Consider the following 15,520-nt stretch of genomic DNA (forward strand, 5'->3'; position numbering starts at 1 on the left):
TTCGCGGTTGAGATCGACAGTCACCAAAAAAAAGAAATAAGCTGCCAGAAGGAGCCGACTGATACGAGAGGACAATAATAAGGAACCAATTGTACATTCCTTTGATATTCAGAGCAAGATATCACGATAACAGCCCAACGATAAGCTGATTGGTGTCAGAACGAATATCGAGAGCTGCCTTTGTTGTCGGTTGGTCGGGTAGTCATGCCGGCGGCATCGAAGCCTCGGGTCAGTTTACAGGAACAAAGCAGTCTGTCTTCTGATGCGAGAACGCTCACTGCCTTGGCTGCCCTTGATCTGCGAATACATGCTGAAACCAACCGTCTCTCAAACGGCACGGGATCGTCATTCAGAATATCGTCTTAACTCGCAGGGAGGGACAAGCGACTTCATTTAGACTTTCCCATTTTGAGGCACTGATCAGTGCACAACACAGTACCATTCATTGGCACAACCTTTGTGGCTATAACAATACATCGTAGGTAAAGACGCACACGGTCGTGTTGGTTCAGAACGAAGCTTGGCAAAGGACAGCAAAAAGTACCAAACAGAAATAAATTGTCGCCGAGAGCAGCTGCTTCTCCTCTCCTCTTCGTTGCCCCTCTCGCTCAGAAAACCCCTCCCTAACACCACAGAGCGGTGCAAGTACAGTGGGGACTATCTAGGATTGGACCCTCAAATAGGACCCTGAAAATGCTGTCATTTTCTGCGGCGGTCTAGTTTCTCATTCTACAGGGTCCGAGGGTCTTAGTCGATACCAAGCTCGTACTAGCTGATCGTTCTAGACGGCATCCTTGTATTCCTCACTCAAAGTTCCAGGGCTCTTGCAAACTGAGTAACCACTCCGCCACTCCGCTTTTCCGTCCATCTCTGAACAGCCTGGGACTATGGAGCCCAGTAGTACATATATACAATGGGAAAGACAACCTATCTGTCTATCTAATCAAAATCCATCTTGGAATTGGCGATGTGGCGGTCCTCCTGATTCATGCTTGCATGTTAGGGGACATTTATCCTCATCGAGACACGCGAGAGGCGCTGCTTGTACGAGGCAGTAAAACCGCCCCAGAATAAGTCTTTTCAAGACGATGACCCTGCGTCAGTAGCGTTGTAAACGGTCCCATAGGCGCCATTTCTCCTCAGCTGAGTCGTACGGCCACGAGCTATCAGGGATCGCAAATGTTCGTTTCCGCGATTGTTTATAGGTGTCTTTGCCACGGCAGAATTCGAAAAGGCCAATAAGAGATCACAGTCTTAGTATGCCGATGGAGATAATACTGGAGTGATCTCCAGGAATCAGAGAGGATTGGCTACCGAGAGAAGTATCGGTTTCACATTCGCCGTCCCTGTCAGGGCTATACAGACACAGCACATCCGTTTCCAAGTCTCATTTGAATGAATGAGCAAGGGGGAGTTCTCTGTCACCGTACCACGGAGCTGACTTTGTAATTGTGTTTCGATTTTATTTAACTCGTGATAATTTCGGAGATCGGCAACAAGCATTAATCATCGCTTAATCAGGTTCGTGATTGGGCTGCATCATGTTGGGCCGTGATATAATGCGAGACTGCCAACAAAAATCTAAGTCAGAAACTTGACAGTGTAGGGTAATTAAACTTTCAGCTATGCCATTATGTTGAAGACTTGGAGATTGAGTTTCTTTTGTCAATATCGCTGTACAATCACGCTCGCTCTTCGTCCTCGCTTTTATAGAACACCATCTGTCACTTTAAACTAGAGGTAGATCGTTTGACCGAGTTGATGCCCAAGGCACGTGGTACTTGACAACATGCGAACAAGGATAACCTCAATACGTTGCAGTGACCGACCGAACAAATATTACCAACGTCACGACGAGGTTAATCATGTGCCTGAGAAATATATTACAATCAACTTTGCTGCATACACGAATAAGGGTATCTGATGCTATTCCTTTCACCCAGATAGATATCAACAAGAACGAAAACAAAAACAAAAACAATATGTGAAGCAAACTTTCCTAGGCATCCGTTCCCATATCATGCGTCCCGTTTGCAACCGAGAAAACGTCCATAATCCCCCTCTTCCCTTGTAATCGTTTATCGTCTTGGCAAATTGTTCCGTCCAAAATTGCCACCAAAAGCCGGGCCTGCTGAAGAGTTCCAGCCCTGGGTCACACTATTCTTGACGATCAGGGCAGCAGCAGCAGTAGCAGCCTGCCTCTCCTTCTGGCGATGCCGGTCCCTGAGATAAGGCGCCGCCTCTGGTCGCATACGGAGGATACGCAGAATCATATCATCGCTCGGATCTGCTTGCGCCTCACGCCTCTTTGCCTCCTTTGCCTTACGCATGGTGCCCAGGTTACGGCTCATCATGATACTCTTTCCGCGTCTGATCGTGCCCATGCTTGCAAACGACCCTGCACCACCGAGGGATGCTCCAAGTGCTGCCGGAGCTGACAGACGGTTACTCTGCGAGTTCTGATGTTGGAGAGCTAGACGTGCTCGCTCTGTCGTTGCAGCCGCCATTCTTTCCGACTCACGGATTAGACTGTTAGTATCCTCAAAGTAGAAGAAGTTCAGCGAGGCAAGCTCGTGCCACTTAGGCGACTTGAGAGTTTCGGCTGGAACACCGAGCTGCTCTCCTGACTCATCTCTGGCATTGAAGAATTGAAACAGCAAGTCCAACCAGTGGTAGACAATGTCTAGTTCCTTTCGTGAAAGGGGCCGTTGCTGTGAAGGCTTTTCCGACAAGGGTGGCACCAAGAGGTTCTCAATGACCATTAGAACCTCTTTCCAGAGCCGTGCCATGACGGCATCCATTGTGGCCTTGGTCAATGTCTGTTTCATAATGGCAAAGTTTTCATCGAAATAAGCAAACAGCGGCGCCAGTGCCGCCTCGACCTGAGCCGGGGTCACGGAAGGCATCGTTGATGCTCGCTTTTTCCAAAGACTTGTGACAGATGCGCCAATACCGCCCGTACCCAGCAAGTGCCTGAGAGTTTCCAAAGACAGGGTATGGTTGATCTGAGACGTGAGCTATCTTCTAGTTAGCATATCTGTTTGGTCTGCTGTTGGGCATGTCATACCTTATCCGTAACCTTCCGGACCATGTCTCTCTCAGTGCGCTTCAGATGCCGGAAGGCCTTTCCGAAATGAAACTGTATATCATCTCTCTCACCCTCCATGCTAACTCTAATGAGTAATCGACCCTGCGAGTCTAAGTCCAGCCAAAATTCGCGGGGCAGGTAGTCACTGAAATGAACAGGGTCAAGCTTGAGTGATGTTCGCCCGACGTAATCGTGGTCGCCAAAGGTGTCGTAGTCCCAGATAGTCGCAATCATGTTGACAGGACCTTGAACTGTTATGTCAAAAGTCTCGTCCCAACGTGGATTGAGACTCCTCTGAATAATTCTCGTCTTGTGTAGCCGCTTCTGATATTCATCACCAAACACCACGTATGGATCGCTGTAGCCATTGGTGTCGCATGCCTTAAGATCCTCAGCCTCGACTACTTTGATCGTGAATGTGTACTTGTTGGGTCGTCGGGTTTTCTTCTTTGGCCCGTCAAGCTTCTCCAAGAGTAAAGCACAGGCATCGGGGTCCATAGCCCGCTCCAACTTGTCAAGCTCCTGCATAGCATATTCGATGTTGTTGAGTTTGACAAAAGACTACACGAGTCAGCTAACCGAACCAATAATCGGAATCTGTTCTCTTACCTCAGAATAGAACTGGAACGGCTCAACGCGGTCCTTGTTGTTCCAGGCATCCTTCGCATATCTCATCCATTTCTCCTGGGTGGTTTGATTCTGTGCTGCCATCTCCTCTGCAGAGGGGCGATCCATTTCCTTTCCGAACTTCTGATCGACAAGTTCACAGTACTTGCCAATGCCCGCGGCAAACGCCTTCGAAAGAGACGTCATGAATCTAGCGTGATGCTCGTCGTTACCCCAGTTGAGATTGAATATAGTGTCGAGGGTCTGGTTGAAAAGCATAAACATGTCAATGATGGAAACGCTGTGTCTCTCTGCGTCCCGTGGGATGTCCTCGGGATTTTCTGTTCGCACCTGGAACTGGTCCTGTTTGACGGCTTGCTCGACATAGTCCTCCACCCTGTTCTCAGCGGCACGTACCCATCGCCACACAAAATCGACCAAAAGGTTCTCGATATTGAAAGCGAAGGGACGGTCAGGTAAGGAATCGTTGTGAATCCGACGGATCGCAACCAATTCCCTATACAGCTCGAAGCCGTCTTGTATGTCGAGTTCGGTGCCAGTCTCCTGGGCTGTCTCCAAAATGGACTCGATGATAGCATGCGCATCCTCTTCAAATCGTGGGAATACCTCTTCGACTAGAATCTGGAAGGGATTCACTCCCATAATTTCAGGGTTTTTGGTATATCGTTTGTTGATTCTTTCACAAAGCTTGATAACCGTTTTGCCCAGCTTAACCACGTTGGCAAAGTCCCATTCATTTCGATCGGCTGATATTTCCTTTTCCATGTATTGACCGTACGTCTTTTGGGCCTGGTCATGGAGGCGCTGGCTCAGATGTTCAGCAAACTCCTCGGCCGCTTCAGGTTTAGGTGAAAAGCAAGGGTCGCTAAAGATGTGATTATCCAATATGTATTGGACAACGCCTATTTGAGGTGGCTTTGTGTCATAGCACTGCTCCATCCGGTCGTAGAGGTCACGAAGCAGAGTCTCATGGAGTGTCTGCAGAGTGTGCTGGTATACAGCAAAATCATGTACCGTCCAGCGACTGGGGTCGATCTCAGATAGGGGAGTGCAGTAGTTTGAAACATGTGGAGGCTTTTTGACCTCGGGTAGTGGCGTCTTGACGAAATCAAAAACGGCATCCAATTCTTCAGGTAGTAGTTCTCGGTCCAAATAGTTGCGTGATGCAACTTCCAGCAGAGAGATAAGTCTGGAGAACTGTGGCACCCTCCATCTCACACACAACTCAGTCAAAAGGTCCATGGATTGTTTCGATAGGGGCTGGTAGTCAAGATCAGGATCGCTATTGATCTGGTCAAAGGTCATGGCATGCTTAAGAATGTACTTGAAGAACGCTCTGGGGTCTTGAGGAACAAAGGTGTAAATATTCTCCTCGACTGCTCGAATACCGGAATCTCCAATATCTAGTGATGCAAGGTTGATAGATGGATCAAAACCCATTGAGCTATCAAACCCCGGATTGCTGTAGGTTGACTGGGGCCGGCTGGAGAAACCTTTGTCAACACCACCGCTGGACGTCTTGGCAAGCTCTGGTTTGGCAGTCAATATGTCAAGCATCATCTGTGATAAATGAGGCGATTCGGCTTTTTTCCACTCGAGGAAGGCATCGTCAAGATCAAAATCATTGCTCCCCAGAGCACCAGGCATGTCTGAGTTGAGCCTGTGCTGATACGATTTGAGGTCCTTGAGCGCAGCCTCTTCTGTCCACACCCCTTTGTTCTCGTTGATCTCGGCCTGTGCTTCTGAAAGACTCAAACCAAATATCTTGACTACTTGTTGAACGAGAGGCATGTCTTTGACATCATAGCTCAAGGGGACAACGACCTCGATGGTTGTTCCAGCACCACTAGCACCGCCGCCAACTAGGTTCTGGTCGTTCGTAAGGAGCTTCTTTTCGAGTATACTCAACTTGGACATGAGCTCAGTCTTGTCACGATCGTGGCCTTGATCTCGCAGGATTGTGGCAATTAAACGGACAAACAAAGCGAGGTGACGGTCAGGAATGAGCTTCCAAGAATCATCGTCAGGAGCGGCTCCTTTCTGGGCTGCCTTAGTGGTAGAAGTGTAGAACATAAGAATGAGCGGCTCGAGTTTCCTCTCTTTATCAATGGTTTTCCGGAAGTTCTTTTCAGAGAAGGTCGTATAAGCTTCAGCGAAGCTTCGCTTGACGACAGGATCGTTATAGCCCGGCAGGCGCTCACTGCCCCTCAGCACGCCGCCGCATCGTTCGAGCAAAGCACTGGTGAAGTTGTGTGGTAGCTTAAAACTTGATGAAGAACCGGAAGTAAATTCCTGCACCAGGGCTCCAACGCTGGTGTGAGTTCGGACTGGTTGCTTCGGGGCTGCAACATATTGCTTTCGCTTGGCCTTGGGTTGTAGAAGGTAATGTAGGTAAGCCGACCGAAGGGCGAAACTACGGGCTTCGTCGTGCTCGACAACAATTGGTTGGGCTCTTGAAGCTGCGCGAGCCCTACCAAGATCCCTACTGCTGCCCATACGGCGGCCCGGGTTATATGAGCGTCGGGACGCTGACGACATATCGACGATCGAGGGGCAGCGGATGACAGCGACGGTGATGTGGCGACGATGGGCACAGGGCACAGGGGCCTAGATGATGAGAATAGAAAATGTCCAGCAAGCGAGATAATACTGGGAATGGTCTGTGTTCATGCGCTCAATATCATGACACTGTGAGCAGGTCGTAAGATGTCAGCAAGGTCGATGCTGATGGCGGATGGAGGGAGGTTCAAGCGAGACAAGGGAGAAAAGGAGCGAGAGCTGTGGGCTTTGGGCCGTCAACAATGACGACGTATACAAAGCGATAGATATGTGATTGGATTTTTCAATGGAATGACAAAGGTGTAGGCTGGGTCTATCCTGTCCTTGGTCTTGTGGAACAGAATGTTTAGGTTGGGTTGGGACTAGGTATAGTAGGTAGATTAGTTATATGGAATTGCCATCAAGAAATTGACGGTGAAGTGAAGGATGGAGCTGGAGGTCAGAGCAAGAGCCGCCCCCATCGACTGTTTCCGTCTGATTGATTGATTGACGAATGGATCCCTGCAATACGCCCAAGGTCAAAGATCCAATGATGAAACAGAAACAAGTATTAGTAGTACATACAGTGCTTTTCTTCAGTACTTTCTAAGGTACATAGCGACAAATAGTGGCGTTTGCTTAGCATTTTATCAGTTGTGATGAAGTGACAGGAACTGTCACACAACAACAACAATCAAAGATACCACATGCAACGCCGTGAGACAGCATTGTTGTCCCGCAGGCACTAGAGAGGCCCGCACATTGGTGATCAAGCTCGGCTCGGGGGGTCAGAAAAACATGAGACCCGCCTCCACCAAAATTCGCTGTTAAACCACTGGTTCACGTCTCATGTTTTCTGACACCTCCTAGCTCGGGCAGCCCAAAAATAAAACATTACAGCCCAAGGAACGGGGTATAGCGTCATCTGTTCAGCCATTCGGCTTCTGGGTTGAGGAACCTGACACGTCCTTACCTACGCCGCTAATCCGCTCATGGTCCATGCCTTCAAAGGACCCTGAGGAGCGCTAATGCTGCACTGTATCCAATGGAAACAGTGGAGTGTTTTGGGCGTTTCGCCTGTTGACAATGCGACAAAACATCCATCTGAACCTGAGCGGCGGTCACCTGGAATCTGATTCTTTCTTTAATGGGTATTTTGGTCGACGAATAAGGGGCTATTCTGGTTTTGGAGAGATTCCGTACCTACTAGTCTAGTAGGCTAGTGGGTAGCAGAAAAAATGACCTCCTAAGTCTTAGGTTACAAAAATAAGTAGTCTAAGAGCTATAGTCTAAAGAGCATAAAGTGGCCTACTAATTTCGTCTTTTGGGATTACAGCGGCCAATTTTTCGGATACCCTGAGGGTAGGTTGGGATTGCGAGTGAGAGTTGGTATGGTTGAGAGTTTGACCAATATATCACAAATTTTGAACAAATATACTGTAATGATTCGACGTAGTCATTTTTTGTCTGCCTTTCTATTCATGTTCAGGTCACAAGGGGCAAACCTTCCAACTGCATCCTCGAACAGCGACATACATCCCACTCCAGGATAGAGCGTGATGGTCTCAACGTTCTAGGCTAAGAGTGAAAACAGATTTCGGTGACGCAGTGTTCTTATTCTGATCTCTGAAATGATTACCTAGACATGCCAAGGTCGAAGTATCCTGATAGTACCGTTCTTTTCCTGTGGTGGTAAGTAAGCATACTATCTGAATCATAATGTTGTTCTAGAACAAAAAGAGAAGAACCCCGAGTTACTGGTTTACTGGTTTACTGGTTTACTGGCGTAAATGGTTAGCTCACCACCGTTCAGGTCTCAGACGGCGCTGCTTAAGTAAAATGCAATCCGATCAGACCTTCTTACTGTCTCCTAGTTGGGGCCTCGATGAATGAGGATATAGTTACAAGTGGTTGCACACGGTTGCTGAAGAACTTATCCGTTGTCTAATAAAATAAGCCCGTCGATTTCACAAAATGCTGAAAATGTCATGTGTTTGTTTCTTGTGCCTCGTTGGAGACCGATTTTGAACGAGGTGGCTCACGAAGCTATGAAGACAGTAGCACTGCATTGCATTTCGCCAGCTGCGGCGGTGTAGACTGAGCTTCATAGTGCATCATGTGAGATAAGTGTTAGTTATCAGTATTGATATCCGTATCTCTGTCTTCCTGTGTTCTGCCACCATCTGACTCACGAGGAATGACCAGCATCCCCGCAGCGATTGGACAATAGCCTGTGACACAAACCCCGTCAAAGGAGCCATAGGCAAGGGCCCTGGCGCCAAAGCCTGAAGAGATCAACAACACGAGTTCCTTGCCTGGGGCATCTGGAAATTAATCAAACAATTCCTGACTCTCGTAACGTGTATGACTGTGCAACGAAGGACGAGGAAGTCGCGTAGAGGGTGATGAGAGTAGCTCCTCTACCATTTAGATACCATATTGTCTTTCCGCAGACCGTCAAAAGCCACCTATCGCAACATGCGACTTTGGCGTTCTACCTTGGGTCTTAGCCCACGCGCCCACCAGTGGCGCCGTTGGGTTTCAAGTCGGTATATCAACGGGCTGCATCTCCCCAGTTTTCAGACTCGTTTCGCTTGGCTTGGTCTTGGCTCAAGTTGCAGATGAACCTCATCTGGTTGGCTTAAGATCTCGTCGGACCGTCAATCACGATTCAGCAATACGTACAATTACCAAACTGACCCATCTGGGGTCAAGGAGGGTGAACCATTGCACACTAACATCTGTCTATAAAGAATGTCCCTTTTGCCTAGCAAGGGGCTCAGACCGGCTAAAGACAGTTCCCTGTTACCCTGATCCGTTAATCAGACTTGCCAGATAAAGCAAACCGCTGGTGTTTGGTTAGTAGAAAGAAGGGAAGAAGGGTTCAAGTACGATTACTGTGATCATACTCTGTTGTGCTAAAGAAGAGTTGACGTCTAAACAACTGCAGCATTCTTTATAAGTGATTCATCAAATGCATCATCAAATCAACAAAGACGAATGGTACATGGTTAGGTAGCAACGAAGAAGAACTAATTGCTAGCCACGGTCTGTGCTCGCTGATCACTAAAAATTGTGTGATTGATGATGAGATCGGTTAGGCTGGCTGTCTGGTATTTGTGCGAATCCAAAAGCAAGCTATCTTGATCAAGTTGCATGGAGAGAGACCCTGCAGAACGAGAAAGGATTAACTACAGATGATTTAATTTAGACCAGGTAACAGCTGCATAATGATTGATCTAACTTAACTATGCCTATAATTCCTCGTATATATAATAGATACCTACCACTAACCTGCCTACCCAGTAGGTACCTGGTGCTCGATGCCTGGTCTCTGACCTTTTGTCAGGTATACCTAATAAGATAACCACCAAAAAATGGGTAGATGTCTGTAATCTGTGGAGAGAGAAGACTCTTCGAGCCTTGCCTTCCAGCTGTTTACTGCTACTGCATAGGTAGCCTGTCTACCTCCTTACCTTAGTAGCTACTGTACCTGCCTCCCCCGCCCTTTCTCTATGCCTGCCTAGGTAGGTAGGTATGATACCGGGGCTGTTAAACTGTCGTCTTCCTATTCCCCTTTGCGCTTTCCGTTTTCATGCATATCATCCTCTTTTTCGCCGCAAGTCCTCGAACCAAACCTTGGTTCTCTAGATACCTAGATAGTAGGTTCTAACCTAATCTATTCAACCAACAAATAGCTACTTCAACATTGTCCATCTCCATCGTTGATAGCATTACGACTACCATAGGCAACAACACTTATTGTCGCATGTGATTGGTTCTCCTTCTTCTTATTTGACTGCCTGGGCCTTTTTTCAACGCTCCTCAGTTGCCTGTCAACCTTGACGCATTCGTTACAAGCACCCCAATATTCTGTAATCAACGATAAAATACTCCCGCTGCCAGGCACACTACCTACCTCCTGACGGCCGATTGACGAGCCTGAGACCCCAATACCAAACCTACTCTAAATTGAGGTACGAGTGGGCCTCTCTGGTTGGCTCAGCGCCAGATGACGGCCTCCCCTGTCCCGCCCTGAGCCCCGCGCTACCACTTTTCGTACCGGCGCTATTTTACCTGCTGGCTGCAGCAGCTCGCTGTCACGGTGTCACGGTGTCGCCTGTCGTGGTGTGCCCCCCCAGCGTGCGTGCGCTCGTTCGTTCGTTGCTCCAGTCCATCTTAAAAGATCCAGACAGCTCCAGTAACCTGGGGCCCGTCGCAACTGTATTCGTTCCTCGACCTTCGACCTTCGTTGCCCTTTTTGATCAACTTCGACCATGGGCATCGTCAGTAGCAAGCCCGACGAAGGGCCTGCTCTTTACTTGAGAGACCAGAACCGATGTATGTTGTTGCACTGTCACTTCCCCGCCTTTCCCTTGCCTCTCGCTGGACTCTTGCACTGAGGTTGTGGCTTATTACTCTAACTGACCGACTCTGTTATCTAGTGAGCATATCCTCCTTGGTGGTCACAAATCCGCGAAAGCGCACTTCCGTGAACGTTGTTCCCAATGCATTTCCTGCTACTAGAGTGTCGGTTCAGAAACCGCTCAGCGACACATCTCCTATAGAATTCGTTCAGGTAAGTTGCGCCGGTTTGCGACCTTTGTTTGAAGTCTCGACTGACCCAAGTACAGGATCCCGATACTTCGAACGCAACGGCAGCACCGAATTTCCTCGTGAAGCTCAGTAATGACGACGAGCTTATATTTTCCTTCACATTTGTCATGCGTCAGGCACAGCTTGCGCAACCAACATCACCTTCCGACTCAGCACCTACCGCAGTCGATACGAGCATATCAGGACTTACCTATGTCTACGCCTCAAATCTCAAAGAAGTCGAGAACTTGGTGACCAGAGAGTTCCATGCAGACCCGAACCTTCACAGAAACGCCAATGTCGCACTGGTTGGCGATTATTCAACAGGAGGGAGCCCATCAGTATCATTTGAATGGACCTGGAAATGGAAGCCCCCGAAGCCGACAGAGGACAAGGGCGGTGGCTGGAGAAACTCGTGCAGCGTATTTTACCATCCCTCTCTCATTGCGAGCTTTTGCTAATCCGGTACCAGTTTGTCGAATATGACCCTCGCGCGCATCGACTGCACACATTGGCCAGTTTCTCTTACTTCGTTGCAGGTAACAAACCTCAAGGGAACGTTTATGCCTCACCCGCTCATGCTTTTTCAGGCACGCCGGCATCTTTGAGCCACCCGAGCTCACCATCACCTCCTTTCCTTCTGGCGTCTCCGCCCAAAATTCGTGTCGCGTCGTCCCAATCAGTTGACTCTCGCATGACTGTTCCCGATGTGATTGACGAGCCCGTTTCACCTCTAGTTCCCTCGGCCGAGATGCCTCTTACACCCGGACTACCCTACCTCAAAGAAGCTGTTAAAGTGGATGTGGCTTGTCCTAAACCAGGCGAGGAGTCCATGGTTAGTGACGATGGCCCTGTGTTCAGAGCTACTCTTAAGGCCTTGGAGCAAAAGACAGGCAATATGAGGACACAGATGAAGAAGGTTTTAAAGAAAGCAGAACATGCGCACTCTTGCCAGAACGAAGCCAACGATGCCTTCCTTGCCTTTGTCGATGCGCTACGAGAAGCGGCGTCGACCAATGCCAACGCAGTGCAGCCAGCTTTGGAACATTATTTCGATAAAATTGCCCGAGAAATCTTATCCTACGAGCGCCAAAATACTTACAACCTCCAGAAGATTATTATTGAGCCTGTAACCAAGTTATATCAGGTTGACATCAAACAAGCCGAATCGAAAAAACGAGACTTTGAGGAAGAAAGCAAGGATTATTACGCATACGTATCGCGCTATCTGGGACAGCGACAGGATTCAGTTAAGGCTAAGAAACTTGCGGAAGCCGATTCTAAGTACCAAAACAAACGGCGCAACTTCGAACTAAAACGATTCGACTATTCAAGTTTCATGCAAGATCTCCACGGCGGTCGCAAGGAACAAGAGGTTCTATCCCAGCTTACGAAATTTGCCGACTATCAAACACGGGGTTTCATGGCAACTGCAAAGAAGATCGAGGTCCTTCTTCCACAGCTAGAGGCTCTGTCTAACGAGGTTCAAGAAGCCGATAAGGAGTACCAGTATCAACGACGTGAGCGCGAGGAGAAGAGACGGCTTCTCGAGAAGAGTAACACGCCTTATAAGGAACCGGACCAAGGTAGCACTGCTAGCAACATGCCTATTTCCTCTGCCAGTAATGGTAATACGGGCAACACATCGGATTCTGATCTAGGCCGTGCCGACAGCACAGGATCCCAGTTGAATACTGGAACAGTGGGTATTCCATCCGGTGTCGAGTTGTCTAGGTCTCCTGGCAGCCTTGGCCAGTCATCCGTTGGAAGCCCAGTAGCGGTTTCCAAGTTTAAGGGCATCCGGGATCTCGAAGAGCGAGACAACGGGCCATCTGTTGTCACCCACCGTAAAGAAGGACTTTTGTGGGCGCTCAACAGACCTGGAGGACATGTCGACCCGCGAAACCTGAATAAACAAGGCTGGCATAAGTGAGTTTATTTTCTTCTTTCTGAAGGAGCCTCTCGTTGACGTGATTTCCAGGTTCTGGATTGTACTGGACCAAGGCAAACTATCTGAATACAGCAACTGGAAGCAGAGGCTTGATCTTCATATGGACCCCATAGATCTTCGCATGGCATCCGTCAGAGAAGCTCGCAATGCGGAACGCCGGTTTTGTTTTGAAGTAATCACTCCCAGTTTCAAGAGGGTATACCAGGCAACATCTGAAGAAGACATGAACAGCTGGATTATGCACATTAATAATGCTTTGCAGAGCGCGATGGAGGGCCGCAGTTACCAGGGAAAGCCAACATCATCAAACGGTGATTCCTCTATGAGGAGGGACATTGGCTCTGTCCTTACAGGAAAGACACAATCTCTGAGCCATGGTAACCATCACAGTACTTCTAACAGTGGTATACCAAGTCGAAGGATAACAGTTGGCGCACGACCAAGCGCTATCAGGACATCCAGCTCAGGCTATGACGAAAACCCCGATCGAGTGCTTCAAATGGTCAGAGACAATGATCAAGGCAACATGTGGTGCGCCGACTGCGGCTCTGGTTCCAAGGTTGAATGGGTGTCCATCAACTTGGGCATCATCCTTTGCATCGAATGCAGTGGCATCCACCGGTCGCTTGGTACTCACATCAGCAAGGTGCGGTCTCTAACGCTGGACATAAAGTCTTTCACTATTGATATTGTCGAGCTTCTACTGTTGATTGGGAACCGAGTATCAAACATGATTTGGGAGGCAAAGCTTGATCAGTCGCTGAGACCGACAGGCCAGGCCAGTCGTGAACAGCGTCTTCGATTTATCACATCAAAATACGTGGACAGAGCATTTGTTGAACCCATTTCGCCAACTTTGTCGCGATATGGCACGGCAGATGAGACCTTGCTGGCTGGCATTAAGAAGAACGAGATACAGCAGGTGCTCTATGCGCTGGCGCTCAAGGCGAACCCAAATACAGTTGATAAGATGAGAGGTACGCATGCTGTATGGCTTGCTCTGGCTGCAGCAGACCCGGCAGCACCGTCACCAACACCGCCGCACACAGCATCCGACTCGGAGGCGAAAGCCGTACCATTTCCAGTAGCCGAGTTGTTGGTTCAGAACGGGGCTGAAATTCCTGGAACAATGCCAGCATTCCCCCTAGGCCGTTACGCGCAGCTCTACGTAGAGCAGAAGCGTGGGCGTACGCTCGTAGGAGGGGGATCAAGCGATGCAGTGCCCTCGCTGCCTGCTAACATGAGCCCAGCGGAGAAACTTCAGCGCGAGAAAGAAGCTCGACTTCAGAAGCGAGTTAGTACAGGAGGCAGGCTGGCCAGAACTGCGATCCCCGAGAGATAGGAACCCAGATCCTGGGAACAACTGGCAGGCCTGGGTTCCTGCTATTCTCTCTATCATCTTTCCCGATCACACAAACAAAACAAACATGGTGTCTGCTTGTAATGACTTTGTTTAATGGACGACGAATTCTCTTTGGTAAGGAAGGATGGCAGGCATTTTGATAAAAGACATGGCTGGGCGCAAAGGAGTTGACCGGCGTTGACAACAATGCTTATTACACTACGAGGCTGGAAAGGTCAACCTGGAGACTCCACGGAGTCTAGAGGACAACATGAAAGAGGAGAAGGATTCGAGCATATTTTATGTATCTTTGGATGTTTGAAGGAAGCACAGTGGCATACATGTCTTTCTAATAGCAGTATTATGGCACGTAGGCCGGGTCGTTGGCTATCGGCAGTTCCTGTTAATTACTTTACACCTACTTATCATGAGAAAGACTTGGCCATGCATGGCATGATATTGAATAATGGTAATAATGTCAAGTCGAAATTGTGTTTTATTATAAATGCTGTGTTCACCCTGATCAGTCTCGCTGATTCATAATTTTCTAACAAATGCGTCAAATAAATAGCCAACCGTCAATTGCCCGTCGCAAGATGGAATGAAGAGCTGACAAAGTTATAGAAGCCATTGCTGTTATAGAGCGCGTGACGCTGGCAGGCGAGAGAGACTCAGAAGCGGCGTGACTCGGGATCGACAGGTGATGAGATGAAGGTACAGAATTTAGTGCACGGGGTTGATATTATGTACAAGGAGAATCCACAGCGTAGGCTGTATGTGACGATACTGCACGCCGAAAAAGTCACCATACTTTGAGGACAAACCCATTAAGTAACTTGTGGTTGAATTTGCCAGACTCGGGATCATCTGTACGCTGGGCATGAGTTGATATCTCGATCTGTTCTAATCTCTAACTATGTACCGGAGTTATGTCATCTTGGCTGATCGATCCACTTGTAAGGCACACTGCCACCGGGGAGTTTTGCCGTTGCTTTTGAGAGACGGATTGATTTTAACTGGACGCTCACATGATGGACGACGCCGGCAAGACTGAGAGATCCATTTGCAGTGGGTTTAAAGGTTTGACCCACCCCTTACAGGTGAGCAAGAGACAAGAGACGAGGCGATGGACCGACCGATGCTGTCATGGACAATTTCACGAGGCAAAAAATCGCACTGAGCGTGACTTCTCTCTATTTCCTGAGCAGTCCGAATGAGCACTATTACTGTTTATTAGTGAACATGACAAAGGAAAAATTGACCGGCATAAGTTGAGTAAAAAAAAAAGTTACTCTACCAGCCCAGACCTCTTCTTGAAATCTGTGACTCGAATTCCATCGAGGCTGTTCAAAGTGGCTTGGTTCGGATCCAATTAAAT

The 15,520-nt window shown here is 48.5% G+C and overlaps 2 protein-coding genes across 2 annotated transcripts; one reads left to right on the top strand and one right to left on the bottom strand.

The window, feature by feature from the left end:
• Positions 1-2,078: 2,078 nt before the first annotated feature.
• On the bottom strand, positions 2,079-6,253 carry FPOAC1_010887 (uncharacterized protein; the record flags this gene model as incomplete). Its single annotated transcript, XM_044855275.1, has 3 exons — positions 2,079-3,017; positions 3,068-3,649; positions 3,698-6,253. 3 exons carry the CDS (start codon positions 6,251-6,253, stop codon positions 2,079-2,081), a joined length of 4,077 nt encoding a protein of 1,358 aa, XP_044702588.1.
• Positions 6,254-10,530: 4,277 nt separating this feature from the next.
• FPOAC1_010888 (uncharacterized protein) lies at positions 10,531-14,142 on the top strand (the record flags this gene model as incomplete). Its single annotated transcript, XM_044855276.1, has 6 exons — positions 10,531-10,594; positions 10,699-10,832; positions 10,888-11,271; positions 11,322-11,388; positions 11,440-12,778; positions 12,831-14,142. The coding sequence occupies 6 exons, from the start codon at positions 10,531-10,533 to the stop codon at positions 14,140-14,142; spliced, it is 3,300 nt and encodes a 1,099-aa protein (XP_044702589.1).
• Positions 14,143-15,520: the final 1,378 nt, after the last annotated feature.

This window comes from Fusarium poae, chromosome 4 (genome assembly GCF_019609905.1).
Source record: "Fusarium poae strain DAOMC 252244 chromosome 4, whole genome shotgun sequence".
Lineage (NCBI taxonomy): Eukaryota > Fungi > Ascomycota > Sordariomycetes > Hypocreales > Nectriaceae > Fusarium > Fusarium poae.